Source organism: Carlito syrichta, unplaced genomic scaffold (assembly GCF_000164805.1).
Source record: "Carlito syrichta isolate Samal-C Ts95f unplaced genomic scaffold, Tarsius_syrichta-2.0.1 Scaffold302327, whole genome shotgun sequence".
Classification (NCBI taxonomy): Eukaryota; Metazoa; Chordata; class Mammalia; order Primates; family Tarsiidae; genus Carlito; species Carlito syrichta.
This window is the reverse complement of record NW_007246423.1, coordinates 281,620-301,896: the sequence shown is the minus strand read 5'-3', so window position 1 is coordinate 301,896 and position 20,277 is coordinate 281,620. Positions and strand designations below refer to the sequence as shown.

The following is a 20,277-nucleotide window of genomic DNA, read 5'->3' as shown; positions in this document are numbered from 1 at the left end:
GACGTTTTGTGTGTGTTTATTTCTCCTACTTGGGCATTCAGCACTTTTTCTGTTCCCTTCTTTCCATTCTCTGCTCTTGTCACTCATTCCTTAAGGATATCCAGTCCCTGAAGGCTTGCAGACTTTCCATGTCTATACCATGCATCCTCAGCCCACACCTGAACCTGGCAGCTTGGGCGGGGCATTAGAACCTCGCTGAGAGGCTTGGAGACCCCTATTTAACCAGCATCCCTGAGGGACAGCGATGAAAGTCTGTGGATGTGACACGTGCTGCAGGTTATTCAGGGGCTCAGCATGTAGGTTCTTGTGAGTGGAAATATTAGCTAGCTAAACTTAATTCAAGGTAGATATACAAACGTCCAATCTATTTTATTGCTTTAGAGACACTATAGCTTTGTACTTGAAATGCCTTTGTTTGGTGGACTTGACGGTTTAATGATATCCAGGTGAATCTATTTCATCAAGGATTTTTAGATACTTGAATTTTGATATAAGTTGAAGTTTGCTCTTAGCACTTTTTAGCACAAATCACTGAATACGTATAATTGCCATATGTATTGATGGGTAATTAGGAAATGACAAGCCTGTCTCTTGAAAGTGACTTGACGATGAATGCTTCCTAGTTAGTGAGAGACACACTTTAAAATTAACATGGAAATAGAAAATAATATATATGGCCTTTATGTTTTCAGGTCCTGCGTATTTCCTTCACTTTTTTCCAATTAGAAGCAGTGGACAATTGTCCACATGAGTTTCTTCAGGTTTATGATGGAGATTCTTCTGCAGCTTTTCAGCTTGGGAGGTTCTGTGGCTCTTACCGCCCTCGTGAACTCCTCAGCAGTGACAATGCGCTCTACTTTCATCTCTACTCCGAGCATTTAAGAAACGAGAGAGGCTTCACAGTGCAATGGGAAACACAGCAGCCAGGTAAGAGTAAACGTGGAGAATAACCAAGCATAATTTTGAGGTTATTGCATTTTGTTGACCAATGTTAGACTTTTGCATACATGAAAAGTTTTGGAATCCAAGGATATAGGACATTTTGATAATTGTCTCGACATCAAATAAATGAATTGAGATTTTGTTTTATGTTCAAAGGCAGCAAAATTAGAATGAAATGGGAGCTATTTGAAAAATATGAATCGTAATGGGTCTCTTAGGAAATTACTGAAGCACATTTTTAAAAGCTCTACTGGTAATTTACTGCAGAGATGTCGTTGAGGACATTGTCTGTTCCTTTACATAGTATTCCTTGCCTTAATGACCACAAGATAATTTGTTCTTTTTTTGTTTTCAGTACTTTATTTTCTTTTAACGTTTTACTATAACATTTTAAAACATATAAAAAAGTAAAAAGAGCAGTATACCAAACCCCTAATTCATTCATTGATAAATCTGTGGCTCTATTTCTGAATTTTCTCTTATTTTCTATTGATCTGTTTATCTCTCCTGGTGCTGCATTGGCTTAAACACTGGAGCATGAAATCTGAGTGTAGAACTCTTTGAACTTTGTTCTTTAAAAATATGCTAGATCCCTTGCATTTCCATACATATTTTGAATCAACTTGTCAGTCCTTCCCAAGAATCTACTGGAATTTTGTTGGCATCGCATTGAATCTATAATTAACTTGGAAAGAAATGACCTCTTAAAAATATTAAGCCTGCCAATAAGTGAACATGAACTATTTATTTAGCTCTCTTTTAATTTATCCTGGCAATGTTTCATATATTGCAATGTCTAAGCATTTCATATCTTTTGTTAGATTTATTTATAGATATTTTATACTATGTAAAATACTAATTGTCTAAATTTTAATTTTCTATTTGTTGCTAGTATGTAGAAATATATATATATTAAATATTTTATTTTAATTCCACCTATGTTGCTAAGTTTATTCATCAGCTCTAAATATTTTGCAGATTCTTTTGGATTTTTTTTACATACCCAGTTATTTCATCTGTGAATGAAGGATATTTTTCCTCTTCCTTTCTGATCTTTGTAACTACTCTTTGTTTTCCTTGCCTTATTGCTTTGGCTAGAACCTCCAATTCAAAACTGAATAAAAGTGGTCGAGTGAACAGTCGTGGTTTTTTCCCAACTGCATAGGGAATGCTCAGTATTTCGCCAGTGGATAAATATGGTGTTAGCTATAAGTCTTCATGAATAACTTGTATCAGATTAAGAGTGTAATTTCTAGTCTGGGGCCTGGATTCATGCCAGGAATCCCAGCACTTTGGGAGGCTGAGGCGAGAGAATGGTTTGAACCCAGAAGATCGAGACCAACCTGGGCAATATAGCAAGAGCTTGTCTTTACAAAACAAAACAAAATAAAACAAAAACAAAAACAAAAGCTAGCCAGGAGTGGTGGGAGGGTGTGTGCGTGTAGTCCCAGCTACTCAGGAGGCTGAGGTGAGAGGATTGCATGAGCCCAGGAGGTCAAGGCTGTGGTGAGCCATGATCTCACCACTGCACTCCTACCTGGGTGACAGAGTGAGGCTCTGACTAAAAAAAAAAAATGTATCCAACACTTGAAATGTGTTAAGCAGTTGCATAACACGTCAGCTGAGACTATCACCATCTAAAGGCTTCCTAGGACTGGATATCCAATATTGCTCACTCCTTTGGCTAACAACTGATGCTTGCTTTGGATGAGAGCTCAGCCAAGCTGTTGACCTCAGTGCCCTACACATGTCTCCTTTACTTAGGTGGCCTCAGAGTACTGAAACTTGTTTCATGGCAATTGACTTCTCTTAGAGCAAGCATTACAACAGAACCAGACAAGTGCTGTGTGGACTGTTTTGGCTTATCCTTGAAGGTCATGTTGTTATTTCTGCCATAGTTAATTGGTTGAACTAGTCACAATGTGACCCAGATTCAAGGGGAGGGGACATAGCTCCCCTTCTCAATAGAAGTGTCAGAATATATAAACATTAAAAAATCACCACATCTCTCACTCCTAGCTTGCCAAGATTAAAAAATAATGAATGTGTTGAAATATACTTTTTCTGAATCAATTGAGATTCTCGTATTGTTTTTGTCCTCTAGTCTATAAATGTGGTAAATTACATTTATTTTAAGTGTTGAATCAACTTTGCATTCTTCAAATATTTTCCACTTATTTGCAACATTATTCTGTTTATACATTGCTAGATTTGATCTGCTAAGATACATTTTTGGAATATTTATATCTATGCTTAGGAGATATTGACTAGTAGTTTTCTTCGTAGCTTTCTTGTCAAGTTGTAGGTAATGTTGATCTTTTAAAATTAATTGAAAAGTGTCCCCTTCCTTTTATGTTCTCTGGAAGAGTTTGTGTAAGATTGAGAATGTTTCTTCCTTGAATGTTTGAAAGAATTTACCATAAAGTTAGGTGAGCCTGGAGTCTTCCTTGTGAGAAGATTTTAAATTATGATTCAAAATAATTTTTTAAAGGGAGTAATAAAACTGTTTGTAGATTACATTATTGAGGATGTAGAAAATCCTAGAGAATCTACAAAACAAGTACTAGAACTATTAAGTGAATTTATTAGTATACAAGGTCAATATTTAGAAATTAAATTATGATTCAATATAATTGATAAATATAGACCTATTAAGATTTTCTATTTCTTTTTCAGTTTTGGTAATTTTTTTCTCTAGAAACTCATCTATTTTATCTGTACTTTCAGAATTTTTTTTACTATCTTTTAATGCTGTAAAGATCTTTAGTGATATACTCTTTTTTCATACCTGATATTGATAATTTGTCCTGATTAGTCTTACTAGGGGTTTATTAATTTTATTAATCTTTTCAAAGTACCAACAATTGGCTTTGTTAAAGTTTTCTGTTGCTTTTTGTTTTATTGAGTTTTGCTCTTAGTTTCATAATTTTCTTTCCTAATTTGTGTGTGGGGGGCAGCTTAATTTATTGTTACTTTTAAATTTTTTCCTGGTTTCTTGATTTGGAAACATTGAAAAATGACTTTCAATTTTTTTAATTTTCTAATGTATGTACTAAAGTTATTCACTTTTCTCTGAGAACTATTTTATCTGCATCCCACAGGTTTTAATATGTGTGCTTTCGTTATCATTAAGCTTGAAGTATTTTCTCATTTTTACTTTATCTATGACCATGGGTTTTATTAAAAATATGTTGCCGGGCTCGGTGGCTCAGCCTGTAATCCCGCGCCTTTGGGAGGCTGAGGTGAGTGGATTGCCTGCGCCCGCGGGTTCGAGACCCGCCTGGGCAGCGAGACCTCATCTCTACAATAAATCAAAAAATCAGCCAGGCTTGGTAGCGCATGCCTGTAATTCCTACTCGGAAGGCTGAGGCAGAAGGATCGCTGGAGCCCAGCAGGCGAGGCTGCGGTGACCAGAAACAGCCACTGCACTCCAGTCTGGGCGACAGAGTGAGCCTCCAACTCAAAAAAAAAAAAAAGTTACTTAATTACCAATATAGTCACTGATCATGCACTGTATAATTTCAGTCTTTTGAAATTTGAGGAGATTTGCTTAATGGACTAATATGTTTTCTATTTTGGTAAGTTTACCATATGGACAGAAAAATATGTATATTCTACAATGGTTAGACATGATCATTTACATATATTAATTTGGTCAAGTTGAGTAATGGTGTTTTTCAAATATTAAATTTCTTTCTTGATTTAAAAGATGTTTATTACTTAGAGAGGTATATTAAAATCTCAAACAATATTTGGCTACTTTTTGGTTTTGATGACTTTTGTTTTATATATTTTATTTTATTGTTTTTTCTTCTTTCCCCAATATTTTAAGCATTTATTTTTCCAGCTTTATGGAGACTTAAAAGATAAAAATTGTAAATCTTTTAAGGTGTACAATGCAATGTCTTGATAAATGTGTGCCTTGTGAAATGATTACCACAATCAAGCTAATTGACATATCTAGCACTTTACATAGTTACCACCTTTGTGTGTGTGTATGGTGAGAATGTTTAAGATTTACTCTCAGCAATTTTCAAGTATATATTACAATATTGTTGACTATAGTCACCATGCTGTATATTAGGTCTCCAGAACTTACTTATCCTGAATAACTTAAATGCTAGGCCCTTTGACCAACATTTCTCCATTCCCTCAACTCTCAGCTCCTGGCAACCATTCTACTTTCTGTTTCTAGAAGTTTCAGTTTTCAAGAGTCTACACATACGTGAGACCATGTAGTATTTGTCTTTCTACGTCTGGCTTATTTCATTTAACATAATATCCCCTATTTTCACTCATGCTGTCAAAGATGACAGAATTTCCTTCTTTTTTGAAGACTAAATAATATTCCATTGTGTGTATATACATACATATGCATATATATGTGTATATATACAGATGCATATATATGTGTGTATGTATATATATACACACACATATATATGGACATCTCACATTTTCCTTATCCATTCATCTGTTGAAGAACATTTAGGTTGATTTCATATCTTGGCTATTGTGACTATATTGTGAATAATGCTGCAATGAACATGGGAGTGCAAGTGTTTCTTCCAGATATAGATTTAATTTTTTTGACTATACGACCAGAAGTGGGAGTGCTGAATCAAATAGGAATTCTATTTTTAATTCTTTTAGGAACCTCCACAGTGTTTTCCATATGGCTGTGCCAATCTACAATCCCATCGGTGGTATACCAGTGTTTCCTTTTCTTCACATCTCACCAACACTTATTATCTTTGTCTTTTTGATAATAACCATTTGTATGAGATGACACCTCATTGTGGTTTTAAGTTGCATTTCCCTGATGATTAATGATGTTGAGCATTTTTCATATATTTGTTGGCTATTTGTATGACTTATTTTGAGCAATGTCTATTCAGATCCTTTGCCCATTTTTTAGATTGGGTCAATTTATTTTATTGCTATTGAGTTGAGTTATTTATATATTTTGCATATTAATTCTTTATCAAATATGTAGATTACAAACATTTTTCTCCCATTCCACTATCACTCTGGTGATTTTTTGGGGGGAGGGGGCGTAGAAGTGTTTCAGTTTGATAAGATCCCACTTGTCTGTTTTCTCTTTTGTTACTTGTCATTTTTTGTTTTGTTGTTTTTTTTTTGAGTTGGAGTCTCACTCTGTCACCCAGGCTGGGGCACAGTGGCACACTCTCGGTCACCCCAGCGTCAACTTGCTTGTCTCCAGTGATCCTTCCACCTCAGTCTTCCAAGTGACTGGAAAGCCCTGCTAATTTTTGATTTATTGTAGAGACGAGAACTCTCCAGGTTGCCTGGGCTAGTCTCGAACCCTCAGGCTCAGGCAATCCACTCGGCCTCCCAAAGTGCTGGGATGACAGGCTGAGCCACGGAGCCCAGCCTCCAGGGGCTTCTCAAAAGGATCTCCTTCATGGTTCAGTGGAGAAACACATCCCTTCAGTATTATTTATCCTCTCTTTTTTTTTTTTTTTTTTGAGTTGGAGTCTCACTCTGTCGCCCAGACTGGAGTGCAGTGGCCGCTCCCGGCCACCGCAGCCTCGACCTGCTGGGCTCCGCCCATTCTTCCGCCTCAGCCTTCCAAGTAGCTGGAACTACGGGCGCGCGCTACCACGCCCGGCTAATTTTTTGATTTATTGTAGAGATGAGGTCTCGCTGCCCAGGCGGGTCTCGAACCCGCGGATTCAGGAAATCCACTCACTATTTAGCCTCTCTTAAGCTTCTGGTCTCCTCCCTCCCCCAAAGCTGTTCTCTGCTAGACTTGCCATCTTCTCCTGTAGGTTGAAACTGAGCTAAGAACCCAAGAAACTCCTGTACTTTTTTTTTTTTTTTTTTCATGCAGCTGCTTTCTTTCTAGTATGCTGCTCAAAAACCCCAGATACTTTATTAATCCTGATTCTGAGTTGTGTTTGTTTCCGGCAAGAGTATTGCTGTCTGCTTGGGCTTCTCTTCCTGGCACTGCAATTTGGAAAAACCACACAGGGAGAATTCTGGGGTGAATATGGGACATATTATATGTGCTTCTCTTCTTTCAAAGATCACAGTCTTTTGTTGTTTGCCAGTTGATGTCCGAGAACAATAGAAACTAAACAAACAAGAATTCCTTACTTACTATGACCAAATATTAATCATTGTTCAAATTTATCTGTTAAAGAATTCGGTTGCTCTGTAGACCATCTTACATTCTGGATTTTGCTGCTTGTAGTGCAAACACCATTTGTCATGTTATAAACTGGTACTCAAATCAAAAAATTTGATCACATTCAGGCATTTGTAGTTTTTTTTTTTTTTTTTTTTTTTTTTACAAAAATAATCATTTCAGTGGGTACATGATGTCTGCTTATTTTATTATGACATTAGCATTGATCAGAGTGTTTTGATCTTCTCAGTCTGATCCTTCCATTAAGCATCTTTTCTTTTGTACTTCCTCTAAATGTTTTAGCAATTGTTAGGTTCACTGTTTAGATTAAGTTTCATTGACACTGACAAAATAATGTTAGTTTAATCTTATTTTTTTCTTTATTATCTGAAGTTATTCAATGAAGTAGAACTTACTCATATCAACTATTTGGTTATTCTCACATATAGATCACAGAGGAAAGTAGGATAAATGCTTGATTCTCACCTTTTTTCCTTTTTATTTTTTTAGTATTTAAATTAATGCTTTTGTACCACAGCTTTCTTCACAATGATCAATTAGTTAAGTTTCAGTTTTATTGTTTTCTTGATATTTGTGAATTCATATATTTTATCATATTTGATATGATTTAATCAACTCTAGACTTTTAATTATAAATGTTCAATTGCTCCATATTTGGTTAGTGGGAAAATTTTTAAGTTAGTTTCTGAGCCTCTTTGACCAAATTCCCATTACTGTTGAAAGTTTTTTTTGGTTTTGGGGTCTAAAAAAATGTTCCCAGCTCTGCCTATACATTTACAGTGTCAGGGCTGGAAGCAATTATTTCTCTGAAGAGCTCTGACTTTTCCATGGGAAATGATATATATTTAGATCCCAGAATCAGAGTGTGAGAGGTGGCTTTTGTTACTAGGTCTGCCAATGTTTCAGTGTATAGAACTAGAAAATACTTTAAAAAAAATTTTAAACAAAAGATACACCATATATTTATAGTGATCTTACAATTTACTAGAATGTTGAGATTACAGAATTTTTTTTGTCTGTAACTGTATATTTTTACTTCTCTCGTGCAGTAAAAATCTTGGTTCCTAATGATATTAACATATTTCCTATGTACTTAGTCCGCCTGTACAAATTTTCAAAATAACAATGCTGGCAGTATTACTAGTGGAATGAAAACTAGAAACCATTTAATATTTCCTTGCTGTTCTTTTTGTACCTCAGATATGTTTTGGTTGGACAGAATCATCAAATTACAGTGCTTTAAAGTCCCTTGGAATATTTCTACTCTTTATGGTTAAGTTTTCTGCAGTTATTTCATTGATTTTATTTTGCTTGTAATTTTCTTTTTCTTTTTTTTTTTTTTTTTTGAGTTTGAGTCTTACTCTATTGTCCCAGCATGAGTACAGTGGCATGCTCATGGCTTACTGTAGCCTCCTGGGCTCAGATGAGCCTTCTGCCTCAGCCTCCCAAGTAGCTGGGACTACAGGTGTGTGCCACCATGCCTGACTAATTAAAAAAAAATTTTTTTTTTTTGTAGAAATGAGGTCTCACTATATTGCCTAGATTGATATCGAACTCCTAGGCTCAAGAGATCCTCCTGCCTCAGCCTCCCAAAGTGCTGGGATTACAGGCGTGAGCAGCTGTGCCCAGTCTTGCTTGTGATTTTAGAGAATTTTTTTTCATTATTATTAAACTTTGTTTCATAACGAGGTAAAAATATATCCATAGTTCCAAAGCCAAGCCAATACGCATGGTAGATTTAGAGAAGACTAGCCCAGTCCCTTCCACCCTGTTCTTTCCTCCCCTTAAGGTTACAGTTTTTATTAGTTTTGGATTTATCCTTCCTTTAAAAAATTAAGCATATAATCACATATAGTTGTATTTTCCTTTTTCTTCGAGCATACTGTACACACTGGTCTGTAGTTTGTTTTTCCCTTCATATAGCCTGAAGTTTACTCCATAACGAGCATTTTATGTCGTTATGTGATGTCTCATTGTTCAATCTGGACACGACTGATGGACTTGGCTTGGTTCCAGTTGTCTGAAATTTAGAATTTTATTGCAATAAAATACTTCGAGCATTTGTCTTATTGTATTTTTGCCGATAAATTTCTAGGATATATTTCTAAAGGTGGGATCGTTTGGCCAAAAATAAATAAATACATGCAGACGTTTTTGCTAGATATTGGTATATTCGCTTCTGTAGTGATTGCACCATCTTGTATTCTCATTAGCAGTGTATGAGAGTGCCTTTTTCCTTGGGATCTCCCCAATAGTTTATTTTCAAAATTCTGGATTTTTATCACTTTGAGAGGTAAGAAATGGAAGTCTCAGTGAAGTTTCTGTTTGTGTTTTCCTTTTGATGAATGAGGTTGTACATCCTTTCATATGAAAGACACGTTTTCAGTGCATTCTCTGTTCGTATCTATTCTTTTTGGAAGTTCTATATATTTTGTTGAATATTGCATGTTTTCCATTTTATCACTAATCTTTTACTTTGCGTATGGTACTTTATGCATTAAAATAGTAACTTTTTAAGTATTACATTTAGAAAATGTATCTTCTTCTGAGGGGCTAGGATTTTTTTCTCACCGGAATTATGAGAGTCATGTAGCTAATTTGTTTTCTTTCAGGTGTGCAGCAAATATTTTGCCTGAATAACCCGCATAGCTGTGTAAATCTCATATCTTGCATATCCAAAATGTCACCTTCTTTCATTTTTTAACGTACATTTTCTGCAGTCCAGATTTTTATTATTTAGTATTTCTAACTTTTTGATTTTATAGTAGCACTTGCCATAAGCCACCACAGATTCTTTGTTAAATGAAAGTGGATATTAGTGAAGAAAAGATCTGTCCAGTCATTTAAAGGAATGTGGTACCACGGGGTGGCAGTGGGGTCGCTGCCGTTCCCTCATTTGCTCCATTTCTGTGGCTTAACCACCAGGCACTTGAATTTGCTCATTAATAAAATGAATGCTTTACCTATGCAATAGTGTTAAATCTTCTCAAATGAAAATTATGTAGTGCTTAACATTTTAATATATAAAGTGTTCTGGTTTGATGAAAGACATAGGGATTAACAGATATTCCAGAATTTTTCAAGAGGTCCTATACTGAAGTTAATCTCCTCAAATGGAGTCTGTGATCCCATTATTCCTTCCTCAGATGGTTCAGCCCTTGATTGACAGCACGTAGGTACAGAGCTCGACATAGGGGTGATTCATTTATTTATCAATTGGTACTTCGAGATGTATAACTTTATAAAACTGGAAAATGGAAAGTCTTGTCTAATTTGTGAAAGCACCTAAAACTGCTCATAGCTATTTAAACAAAGTTTGGCTTCTTACAGCAAGGACTATGATTTTTCTATGTGAATTATAACTTGTATGCAATGTAGTCATTTTTCTCTCTTATTTCAGAGTGTGGAGGTGTACTGATTGGTCCTTATGGCTCTCTTAAGTCTCCGGGCTACCCTGGAAACTACCCCCCAGGAAGAGATTGTATCTGGAAGATTGTAACCAGTCCTGGCCTCCTGATAACATTTACTTTTGGGACACTGAGTATGGAGCACCATGATGATTGCAGCAAAGATTATCTTGAGGTAAATAGTTATATCAAGATATGATTAGGACTCAAAGCACTATAGTTTAATGATGTCCGTGGTTGGCCCCAACTTATTGTCAGTAGTTATATATACTTCTTAACAGGCAATCAATGTCTGAGTCTTGTTAAGGTTGTCTTCTTATGGTACCAGCTTGTTGATTCTTCTTTTGGGTTCCATTGGGTTCTTGGAAACAGACTGTCTTGCCTTGCCCTGGCATGACCTGAAAGCCCAGGCCTCTGCCAGAAGAATCAATGAAATAAACACTAAGTAATGACCATCTCCTCCAATGTGGAGTCCTATCTTCAGTTGTCTGTGATAAACTGGTGAGGTGTCTCACAACTTGACTACAGTGTTTCATGAAGAAAAGTAAAAGTGATTGTGTTGAACTGGGTTGAACTTTCCTGGAATATGTTGGTAGTTTTCATTGAGAGGAGAGACATGACCCCGATCCCTTTATGCCTACCATCGGTAAAAGATTAAAATTTGGAGGAGGAATAAAGGCTATTCTATTCAAATGACATATGTATATAGGTGCCTCAAAAGTGTTGCTCTTCATTTGTAGCCTGACAAGATAATTGAGAAGATTAAATTGTTAGTTGCCCTGTAGTTTTTATCCCCACAAATCTCACTACCCCTTGCAGAAGTGCTAGAGAAACAACATGCTTTTGCAAGTCCATTAGAGATGAGTTGAGTGCTGTGGAATTATTCATGAAGAAGGATGTGACTGTCAGACAGGGTTCTATAAGTAAAAATCATTAGCGATTTAGCAATTGTAATAATGGATTTGAACCCTTTGGGAATGACTGGAAGATCTGCCTCTCCCTGGAAAATTTCTGCAAAATAATCATTTAAATGTTGACAGTAAAGTAAGTTATCTAGAAATTAATTTTCAATAAATTCCATCAAATTAAAATTAGAGGCTTTTTTTAGTTCCTGCATATGAATTTCTGGAGCTCATATAGTGGGAAATATCAGTCACTCTGATAATACTGAAATGTCTTTCATTTCTCATCAAACTACAATATTTTAAGGAATCAATTAAATATCAGATTAAAGTGCTGCTTTAACTTGGCTGCCCATAGAATGGACACAACTGACCATATTAAAATATTCTTTAGCTCATCGGCACCATAGTGGTCTATAAAGTACAAAATTTGCAATTACAACGGAATTATAAAGATCATTATGATTATTTAATAGATTAGAAACCAACAATTTGAAAAGGATTTCTAAGGTCACATTATCATTGTTGTGGTGCTTAATTACTAGCAAAGTTGCACTTTTTAAATTCATTAAGCTGCCTTTATATCGCATCTAATTCAACTGCATTTCATTTTCCACCTCTGATCCTCTTGAATACCTGGGCCAAACTGAGAACTCATGATCACTGATATTTCTTCTTCTATTTTCTTTGCTTATATTCACTTTCTTCTATATGGCTTGGTATTTATCATTTTAAAACAAATATGGGGGGGGGACCCTAAGAAAGAAAACAGATTAATAATATCATGAGAAAAATTCAAAGGAGACATCCAGCATCAGAATTGAAATTTAGACAAAGGGTGAGGCTTAGGGCAGTTGGGAGGGACCCTTTCCTGAACTCCAGCTACGTGTTAGATATGCATGTGATAGAGAAGCTTCCTAGCACTATTGCTTTTAAGTAACAGATTTTCTGGTTATTAGACAAAATTACCTGGTTTGTTAAATGCTGTGGTCACAAAGTGTGGCCACACTTTGGGCTTAAAAGTTTATTTTGGGGGGCAACCCCCTCCGGTCCCCTCCCACTGTGGGAGCTTTTCTGTCCTCTCAATAAATCCTGCTTTAATAATAATAATAATAATTTTTTGTTTTAGATTCGGGACGGTCCCTTGCTTCAGGATCCTGCTCTTGCAAAATTCTGCACCACGTTCTCTGTACCACCACTCCAGACCACGGGTCCTTTTGCCACAGTTCATTTTCATTCGGACTCCCAGATTAGTGACCAAGGCTTCCATATTACCTACTTAACATCACCTTGTAAGTAACTTGCCGGTTGGGCTCTTAATAGGAACTCGAAGGTCAATGCTAGGATTATGGCTGTTTTAGATTTGAATGTGATGCAGAAGATGACTTAGACTAAGAACATGTCTTTAGAAATATTTTTCTCAGTTGGACTCAGTGGCTCAACCTGTAATGCCAGCACTTTGGGAGGCTGAGGCGAGTGGAGTGCCTGAGCCCACGAGTTTGAGACCAGCCCGGGCAACTTGGCGAGACCTCATCTCTACAATCAATCAAAAAGAAGCCGGGTGTGGTAGCGTGCGCCTGTAGTTCCAGCTACTTGGAAGGCTGAGGCAGAAGGATTGCTAGAGCCCAGCAGGTCAAGCCTAGCGGGTCAACACTGGGGTGGCCATGAGTGTGCCACTGCATTCCAATCTGGGCGACAGAGTGAGACTCCAACTCAAATATATATATATTCTCATAGCTCCAGATTTTTTTCTTTATCTTCCCAGTGCTCTATTATTCATGCTGCAATAGCCGTTGGTCCCTAAATTATGGGATCCACATCATGATAAAGATGTATGAGGTGCCTAAAATTAAATAATTCAGAATATCAGGTCCCTAGTATTGTTTGATGTTTTGTTGAGAGAGCTTGTTCATGTGAGCAATGCCATCTATCTGGATTTATTCTTGCATCAAGTTCAACTGCACAGGAGCTGGCTTCTAGGGTCACAGTGTCTGGTCCAGTGAATTATCCTATTAGTCATTATGCCTTCACTTGCACTGATGCCCTAAAACAAACAAGCAAGCAACGAAACAAATTAAATGCTTCTGTGATTATTGTTGTTGCTAAGACGAGGTTTTGCTGTTTCCCAGTCTGGTCCTGGACTCCTGGGCTCAAGCACTCTGCCCGCGCTGGCCTCCCAAAGTGCTAGGATTACAGGTGTGAGCCACCTACCAAAATGCACTATGATTTCTTTTCTTTTCTTTTCTCTTTTTGAGTTGGACTCTCATTCCGTTGCCCAGGCTGGAATGCAGGGGCATGCTCACGGCCACCCCAGCATCAATTTGCTGGGCTTGGATGATCCTTCCACCTCAGTCTTCCAAGTAGTCGGAACTACAGGCGCCCGCTACCACACCTGGTTAATTTTTGATTTATTGTAGAGATGAGGTCTTGCCAAGTTGCCTGGGTCTGACCCGCAGGCTCAGGCAATCCACTTGTCTCAGTCTCCCAAAGTGCTGGGATTACAGACTGAGCCACCAAGTCCGACCTGAATTCTATTTTAAGTACGTGGAGGATTTTGCTCATGACAGCCATCATTGTGCCCTTAATGAGAATTCACAACAAAGATACCTTTTAAGTTTCAGAATCAGAAAAAGTAACAAGGAGTACTTCACTGGTCCCCTTTTCTCCATTGACTGACTTTAGGCTGGATCTGCAGCCAACCTCCTTTTCTTCTTGTGGCTCTTACAGCTGTTTTCTGTGCATCAACATCCTCCTGACTGCAGCTTACTATATTCTGTATTCATTTTTCCTTTAATCTTCCTCCTGTGTGCACTTATATATTTTATTTTGTCACATTTTTTATAAACTGTCTTAATTTACTTTTTGACTGAAGCAGAGCGCTAATTAATGTATTTTAAAAGCAATTTATGGAAGAGAATGGTGGATCAGAAGTTTGATTGCACATCTCTACATCTATTTCTTTAAGCACTACTGGGACATCCCACAAACTCGTCAACCTGAAAATCTTATAATTAGAGGCACAAGCCTGTACAGTGTTTGAATGAAGTGAATATGAGAGTGTCTATATATTTTAAAAAATTGAATCCAATGCCTGGGAGCCAGAGAAATGCCATCCACATGACCGTCCCCTCCTTTTCCTTGTTCTCCTTAGCGGATCTCCATTGTGGTGGGAACTACACAGACCCAGAGGGTGAACTCCTTCTTCCTGAGTTGTCTGGGCCTTTTGTCCACCCCAGGCAATGCATCTATATTATTAAGCAGCCTCAGGGAGAACAGATACAAGTCAACTTCACCTACGTGGAGCTGGAAGGCCAGAGCGCCTGTTCGCAGAATTATATTGAGGTAACTTGTACTACTCAGTTGCCCTTAGATGTTCACCAACATTTTTATATTTTGCAGATTGGTGGTCTTCAAACTGTTGTCAGGCTGGCAGTATCCAGATCACTGAGATCTTGTTAGCAATGCCAGTGTGTAACCATCCTAGACCTACTGAAACCAATCCTCTGGGGTTAGGCTCAGCAATCTGGGTTTTAACACACCCCCAGTGGTCCTGATGCAGGAAAGAGTTTGAGAATAATCTGCCCAAAACTTATACGTAGATGGTGAAACAGGAGATTGCAAGGGAACCGGTAAAGGACAAAACGAAAAGCTAGACTAGAAACTCATAATGACACTCAACTTCAGGCTATTAAAACTGAGATCTAGTAACTAAACGGTGGGTAAATTAGTAAGGTTAATAGGATTTATGAATAGAATAAAGATTTCAGAGATTATCTAGGACAATTTTATATGTGAAAGAACCTCAACCCAGAGAAATTAAGAAAGTTTTCCCTCATGACCCAGCTAGTCAGTGGCAGAAAGTTAAGTTAAAATATTGAATAACTCTTGGTTTTTAGAGGTTAGGGTTTTTTCTTCATTTGTCCTACTTGCTCTCTTCCAAAATTCTTTGACTTTAAGTGTGGGTAATGGTTGTAATAAAGGGAATATTTGAAACAGAGACAGGCAGTTTTTGTTTGCTACGTCTGGTATTTCTTTTGCTTAATTATTGGTTAAACTGCAGATTAAAGTTTTGAGCAAGACAAACAAAACTTTTTTTGTTGGGCACAATCATTTTACATAAATGAGAGAGGCATGTACAATTTTGTTTGTTTGCGTAAGTTAAGTCAATGTATGCAGGAAAAAATGATATAATCTCCTGCACTCTTCTCCTTACATTTAGACAGATGTAACAGAACTTTAGCATAAGATCTGACCTTAATTGAAGAAGTACATTGACCATAGCACTATGGTAATATGTATTTTTTAAATCCAGAAATTTTTAGTTCAGATCGTGAGGCAAATGGGTATATTCAATTTAGTTTTCTAAAGTCTCTCATAAAGCACATTAAAGTTTTACACTATGGAGCAATTTTAAATATTTTTATGTAAATGAAAATTAAATTTTTAGAACAATAAAAAATGCTCACAGCTAGTGCTTACTCTTTTAAGACTTTAAAATAGCGTAACAAATTAAGTAGATAATGATTACTACCTGCTTACTGCCTGCTAGATATGGGAAGAATTTTATATGAGTTAATTTGTTGGTTCCTTGCAACAACCATTATTATTTCTAGTTTAATCTCAGGAAAATGATGCCCAGAGAAGTTAAGTTACTCGCTCACAGTTACATGTCTCACAAGTAGTGGAACTGGTATTTGAATGTGGGAGATCCCATTGTACTGACCCCTGATAAGAACAGAGATGCAGGAGTGAAGTTCTCATGAATCTCCCAATTATTTGAATGTGGGAGATCCCATTGTACTGACCCCTGATAAGAACAGAGATGCAGGAGTAAAGTTCTCATGAATCTCCCAATTCCATATCCGGTTTTCCAGTCGCAGGACTAAAGCATGAAGCCAGGCACAATGATTTGTTCAGAGAGACAAGGATGTAACTTTAATTTTCAGGAGAATTCAGATACCTTCCTATTAAATCCTTTATGGTGATTCTAATGGCTCTAAAGAGGTATCAAAGCATCGGGAGTGATATCTTCTCTTCGGCTTTGCAGAGCACTGTAAATGAATTTGAATAAGGAGTTGCATAAACTCCTCTGACTTGTTTTGAAAAGCTAGCAGAAAATAAAATCATTAAACTGTCATTGAAAGACTTAATTTTGTAAACCAGATGGGCAAAATGTTTTGTAGCCAGAATGGAATTGGAGTTAACTCATCTAAGCTCTTCTGTTGGTTTTGTCATTAGATGACTGACTCTCACCTTGGGCAATCCTTTATTTGGATCCTTCAGTTCCTACTTCAATAAGATGTCCTACCTATTCCTTTAAACTTTGAGAAGATTAAAATCAAGGATATGAATGATAAAAGAAGCTTGGAGACTTAAAAACATAACTCAAGTACAAAGTTTTTTAGAGCAAATTTTCAGCTTTTTCCTTGACCTTAATGGTTCAGAGACAGCCAATGAGACTCTTCTCATGGTTGACCACAGAGGTATCTACATTCTGACCTGCCTACAAGGTCTTAACCAAATTTTCTTCAAGATTATTGATGGAAAAAATAAAATAACTCTGTTGTTCAGAAGAACAGGTCCTGTATAGTGATTGAAACAGTTCGACAGATTTTTCTATTATGACTGTGACCTACCTAAAGGAATATAACCAGTCAACTTGTAGAATTTAATACCAGCAAGGCCCTCAGAGTTTGTTTAATCTAAATATTTAATTTTAAAAATGAGAAAAATGATGCCCACAAAGATAAAACTTTATGGTTGTCAAAATAGAACTTAGATGAACCTATAGGGATTCTAGATAGGTATGTATACACTCAAATCAAAGCTTTTGTCATTAAATAATCTCTAGCCATTGGGAAAATTTGTGAACTAAGCCCGTTTTTTAAAAAGCATATCCACTTCTCTTGATATTCTTCAGATAGCAGTTGAAGAAGAAAATGACACAGGAACCAAATTTAAATGACATTATTATAACTCAACATATTGTCCCCCAAAATAGTGGCTTCATTTTAAGAAGCTGTATCTAAAAATTGATATGTTTTTTAAAAAACTGAATACCACATGTTCTCATTCATAAGCAGGCCTTAAACACTGGGCATGTGAGCACAAAGGCGAGAACAACTGATGATGGGCATTACTAGCAGAGAGGGGGAAGGAGGGGAAATAAGGGGCACACATTCACCCACTGGGTACCATATCTGGTACCGGGGGGGAGAGCGCGCTTGCTAGAAGCCCAAACCTCATCTATGCACAATTGACTTCTGGAGCAAATCCTCACATGTACCCCACAACTCTAAAATAAAATTTAAAAAGAGAAATGTGGCTAGTGCAAATAAAGATGTGAAAAGAATTAAAAATGAACCAGGCTTGGTGGCTCATGCCTGTAATCCCAACACTTTGAGAGGCAGAGGTGAAAGGATTACCTGAGTCCAGGGGTTTGAAACCAGCCTAAGCAACTTAGCCAGACTTCATCTCTACAGTAAATCAAAAAGTTAGCCAGGTGTGGTGATTCATGCCTGTAGTTTCAACTACTTGGAAGGCTGAGGTGGAAGGGTCACTTGAGTCCAGCAGGTCAAGGCTGTGGTGACCATGAGCATGCCACTGCACTCCAACCTGGGCAACAGAGTGAGACTATGACTCAAAAAATAAATTATAAATGAAATGTTTAAGCAAAAGAGTAGAAAAAAGAATAATGTATTTCAATACTCTGTGGTTTCAAAGGGAGATGACTTTGTCATTTACTAACTCTACTTATGAGTGAAACCAGAGTGCTCAAATTTTTGGAAAGAACAAAGAGCAAAGGAATTATAGAAAGATGTGGAAGAACGATAAAAATAAATTTTCTTTTGAGTGTTAATAGGTGCATTTCTAAGAATCTTCCAATTATGTGGTTTTGGATGCTTTGTTGCCATGCAAACATATCCTTTATTTATGTATTTATTTATTGAGTTGGAGTCTCAACTCCAACTGTCGCCCAGGCTGAAGTGCAGTGCCACGCCTACGACCACCCAGCCTCGACCGCTGGGCTCAGGTGGTCCTTCTGCCTCCGCCTTCCAAGTAGCTGGGACTACAGGAGTGCATGACCATTCCTGGCTAATTTTTTGCTTTATTGTAGAGACAAGGTCTCGCCAAGTTGCCCATGTTGGTCTCGAACCCCTGGGCTCAGGCAATCATCTTGCCTTGATCTCCCAAAGTGTTGGGATTACAGACTTGAGCCACTGTACCCGGCCTCAAATATATCCTTTAAATGAAGTTTAAGATACCATTGCATAATGCACGTATTTCATGGAGTGTGTGGTTTTGAAAGACTTACTTTTTGCTCAGTAAGAGTGCTCTATAAGCATTCATTTGCGAATACATTTTAACTGCAAAAGATAATAAATATGGTACTGGGCCAGTGTGGCATATTTTTCTCTCTTCCTTTTTTTTTGAGAAGAAGTATACTCATTAACATATTGATTCTTAGAGCTATATATTTCTCTCTACTAAAATTTCTACTCCCAGAGACATACGTTGCCCATGGAAGATGTGATGTGGTTACAAATGAATAAGTGCAAGAACAGATCAATTGTTAGTTCCTCTGTTTTTGTCAAAGAGAACTTTTAAATTGTATAGAATAGTTCAACAGATGTGACAGAAAGATCTTCCCAGAATAAAAAGCAGCACCTCCTATGAATGTTTCATAAGTGATTTAAGCCATCAGAACCCCAAGTGAAAGACACATAAGGTAGTAAAGAAAGTTTAATTTTTAATCCCAAAGAATGCAAGTTGTAGGCTGAATAATACATTCAGAAGCCTACATGAGGTAAGGCCAAGGCTTGAAGTAGGATATGGAGGGAAATGACTAGAAGTGTTCACCCCACCAAATCTCCCTGGCCAACCAAGAATCATTTGACTCCCCACCACCAAGACTCTGGGGAGTTGGAAAGAGAGCACTCTGAGTGGGGCTGGTAAGGGAAGTGAGCAGAGAGCCTTCTGAAGAAACAGAAGGGTCTCTGGAGATGTTCCTTCTTAGATATGGAAAACAAACCAAAGCAGAAAAGTTGAAAAATATAATTAATATGATAGGAAGGAGTAATTTACACTGAATTTGGTTTCTGAACTCTAGGGAATATACCTGTTCTACAAGTGACATTGAATCACAAATTCATCACAGAATTTTAGACCCCTATGACAATCCCAGTAAGTTAACAAAGCAGAAGTTGTCCATCTCCTTACCATATTACACAACCAGAAATTATTGAAAAACATCTTTAAATGCCCAAGTACTTTGAAATCTAAGAATTCTCTCCTAAATAATTATTGGATTGAGAGAAAAATAAAAAATGAAAGGAAACACTATGTAGAAAATAACAAACAGGGCTGGGGTCAGTGGTTCAGCCTGAAATCCCAGCACCTTGGGAGGCTTAGGCAAGTGGATTGCCTGAACCTGGTGTTCAAGACCAGCCTGGCAACTTGGCGAGATCACATCTCTACAACAAATAAATAAATAATTAATTAACCACCCCTGTAGTTCCAGCTCCTTGGAAGGCTGAGGCAGAAGGATCGCTGCAGCCCAGCATGTTGATGCCGAGATGGCGGTGAGTGTGTCACTGCACTCCAGTCTGGGCGACAGAGTGAGACTCCAACTCAAAAAAAAAAAAAAAAAGAAAAGAAAATAACAAACAGGAAATGCTGTATATCAAAACCTGTAAGATGTGATGAAACTCAACTCCCAGGTAGAATCTTGCCAATTTATAAGAAAAGAACCAAACACTTGGGGCAGTGGAGAGCCCAGCAAGCTGACCCGTGGAAAGTCTGTCCTTGCTCTGAACATTTTCTTTCTTTCTTTCTTTCTTTTTTTTTTTTTTAA

At 37.2% G+C, this 20,277-nt stretch overlaps 1 protein-coding gene across 1 annotated transcript in view; it reads left to right on the top strand.

Moving 5' to 3' along the window:
* Nucleotides 1–20,277, top strand: part of CUBN (cubilin) — a 313,379-nt gene that overhangs the window by 27,317 nt on the left and 265,785 nt on the right. The window contains exons 14-17 of the mRNA XM_008056348.2: nt 693–927; nt 10,515–10,696; nt 12,553–12,715; nt 14,575–14,765. Coding sequence (XP_008054539.1) covers nt 693–927; nt 10,515–10,696; nt 12,553–12,715; nt 14,575–14,765 — 771 coding nt within the window. The remainder of the gene's footprint in view (nt 1–692; nt 928–10,514; nt 10,697–12,552; nt 12,716–14,574; nt 14,766–20,277) is intronic.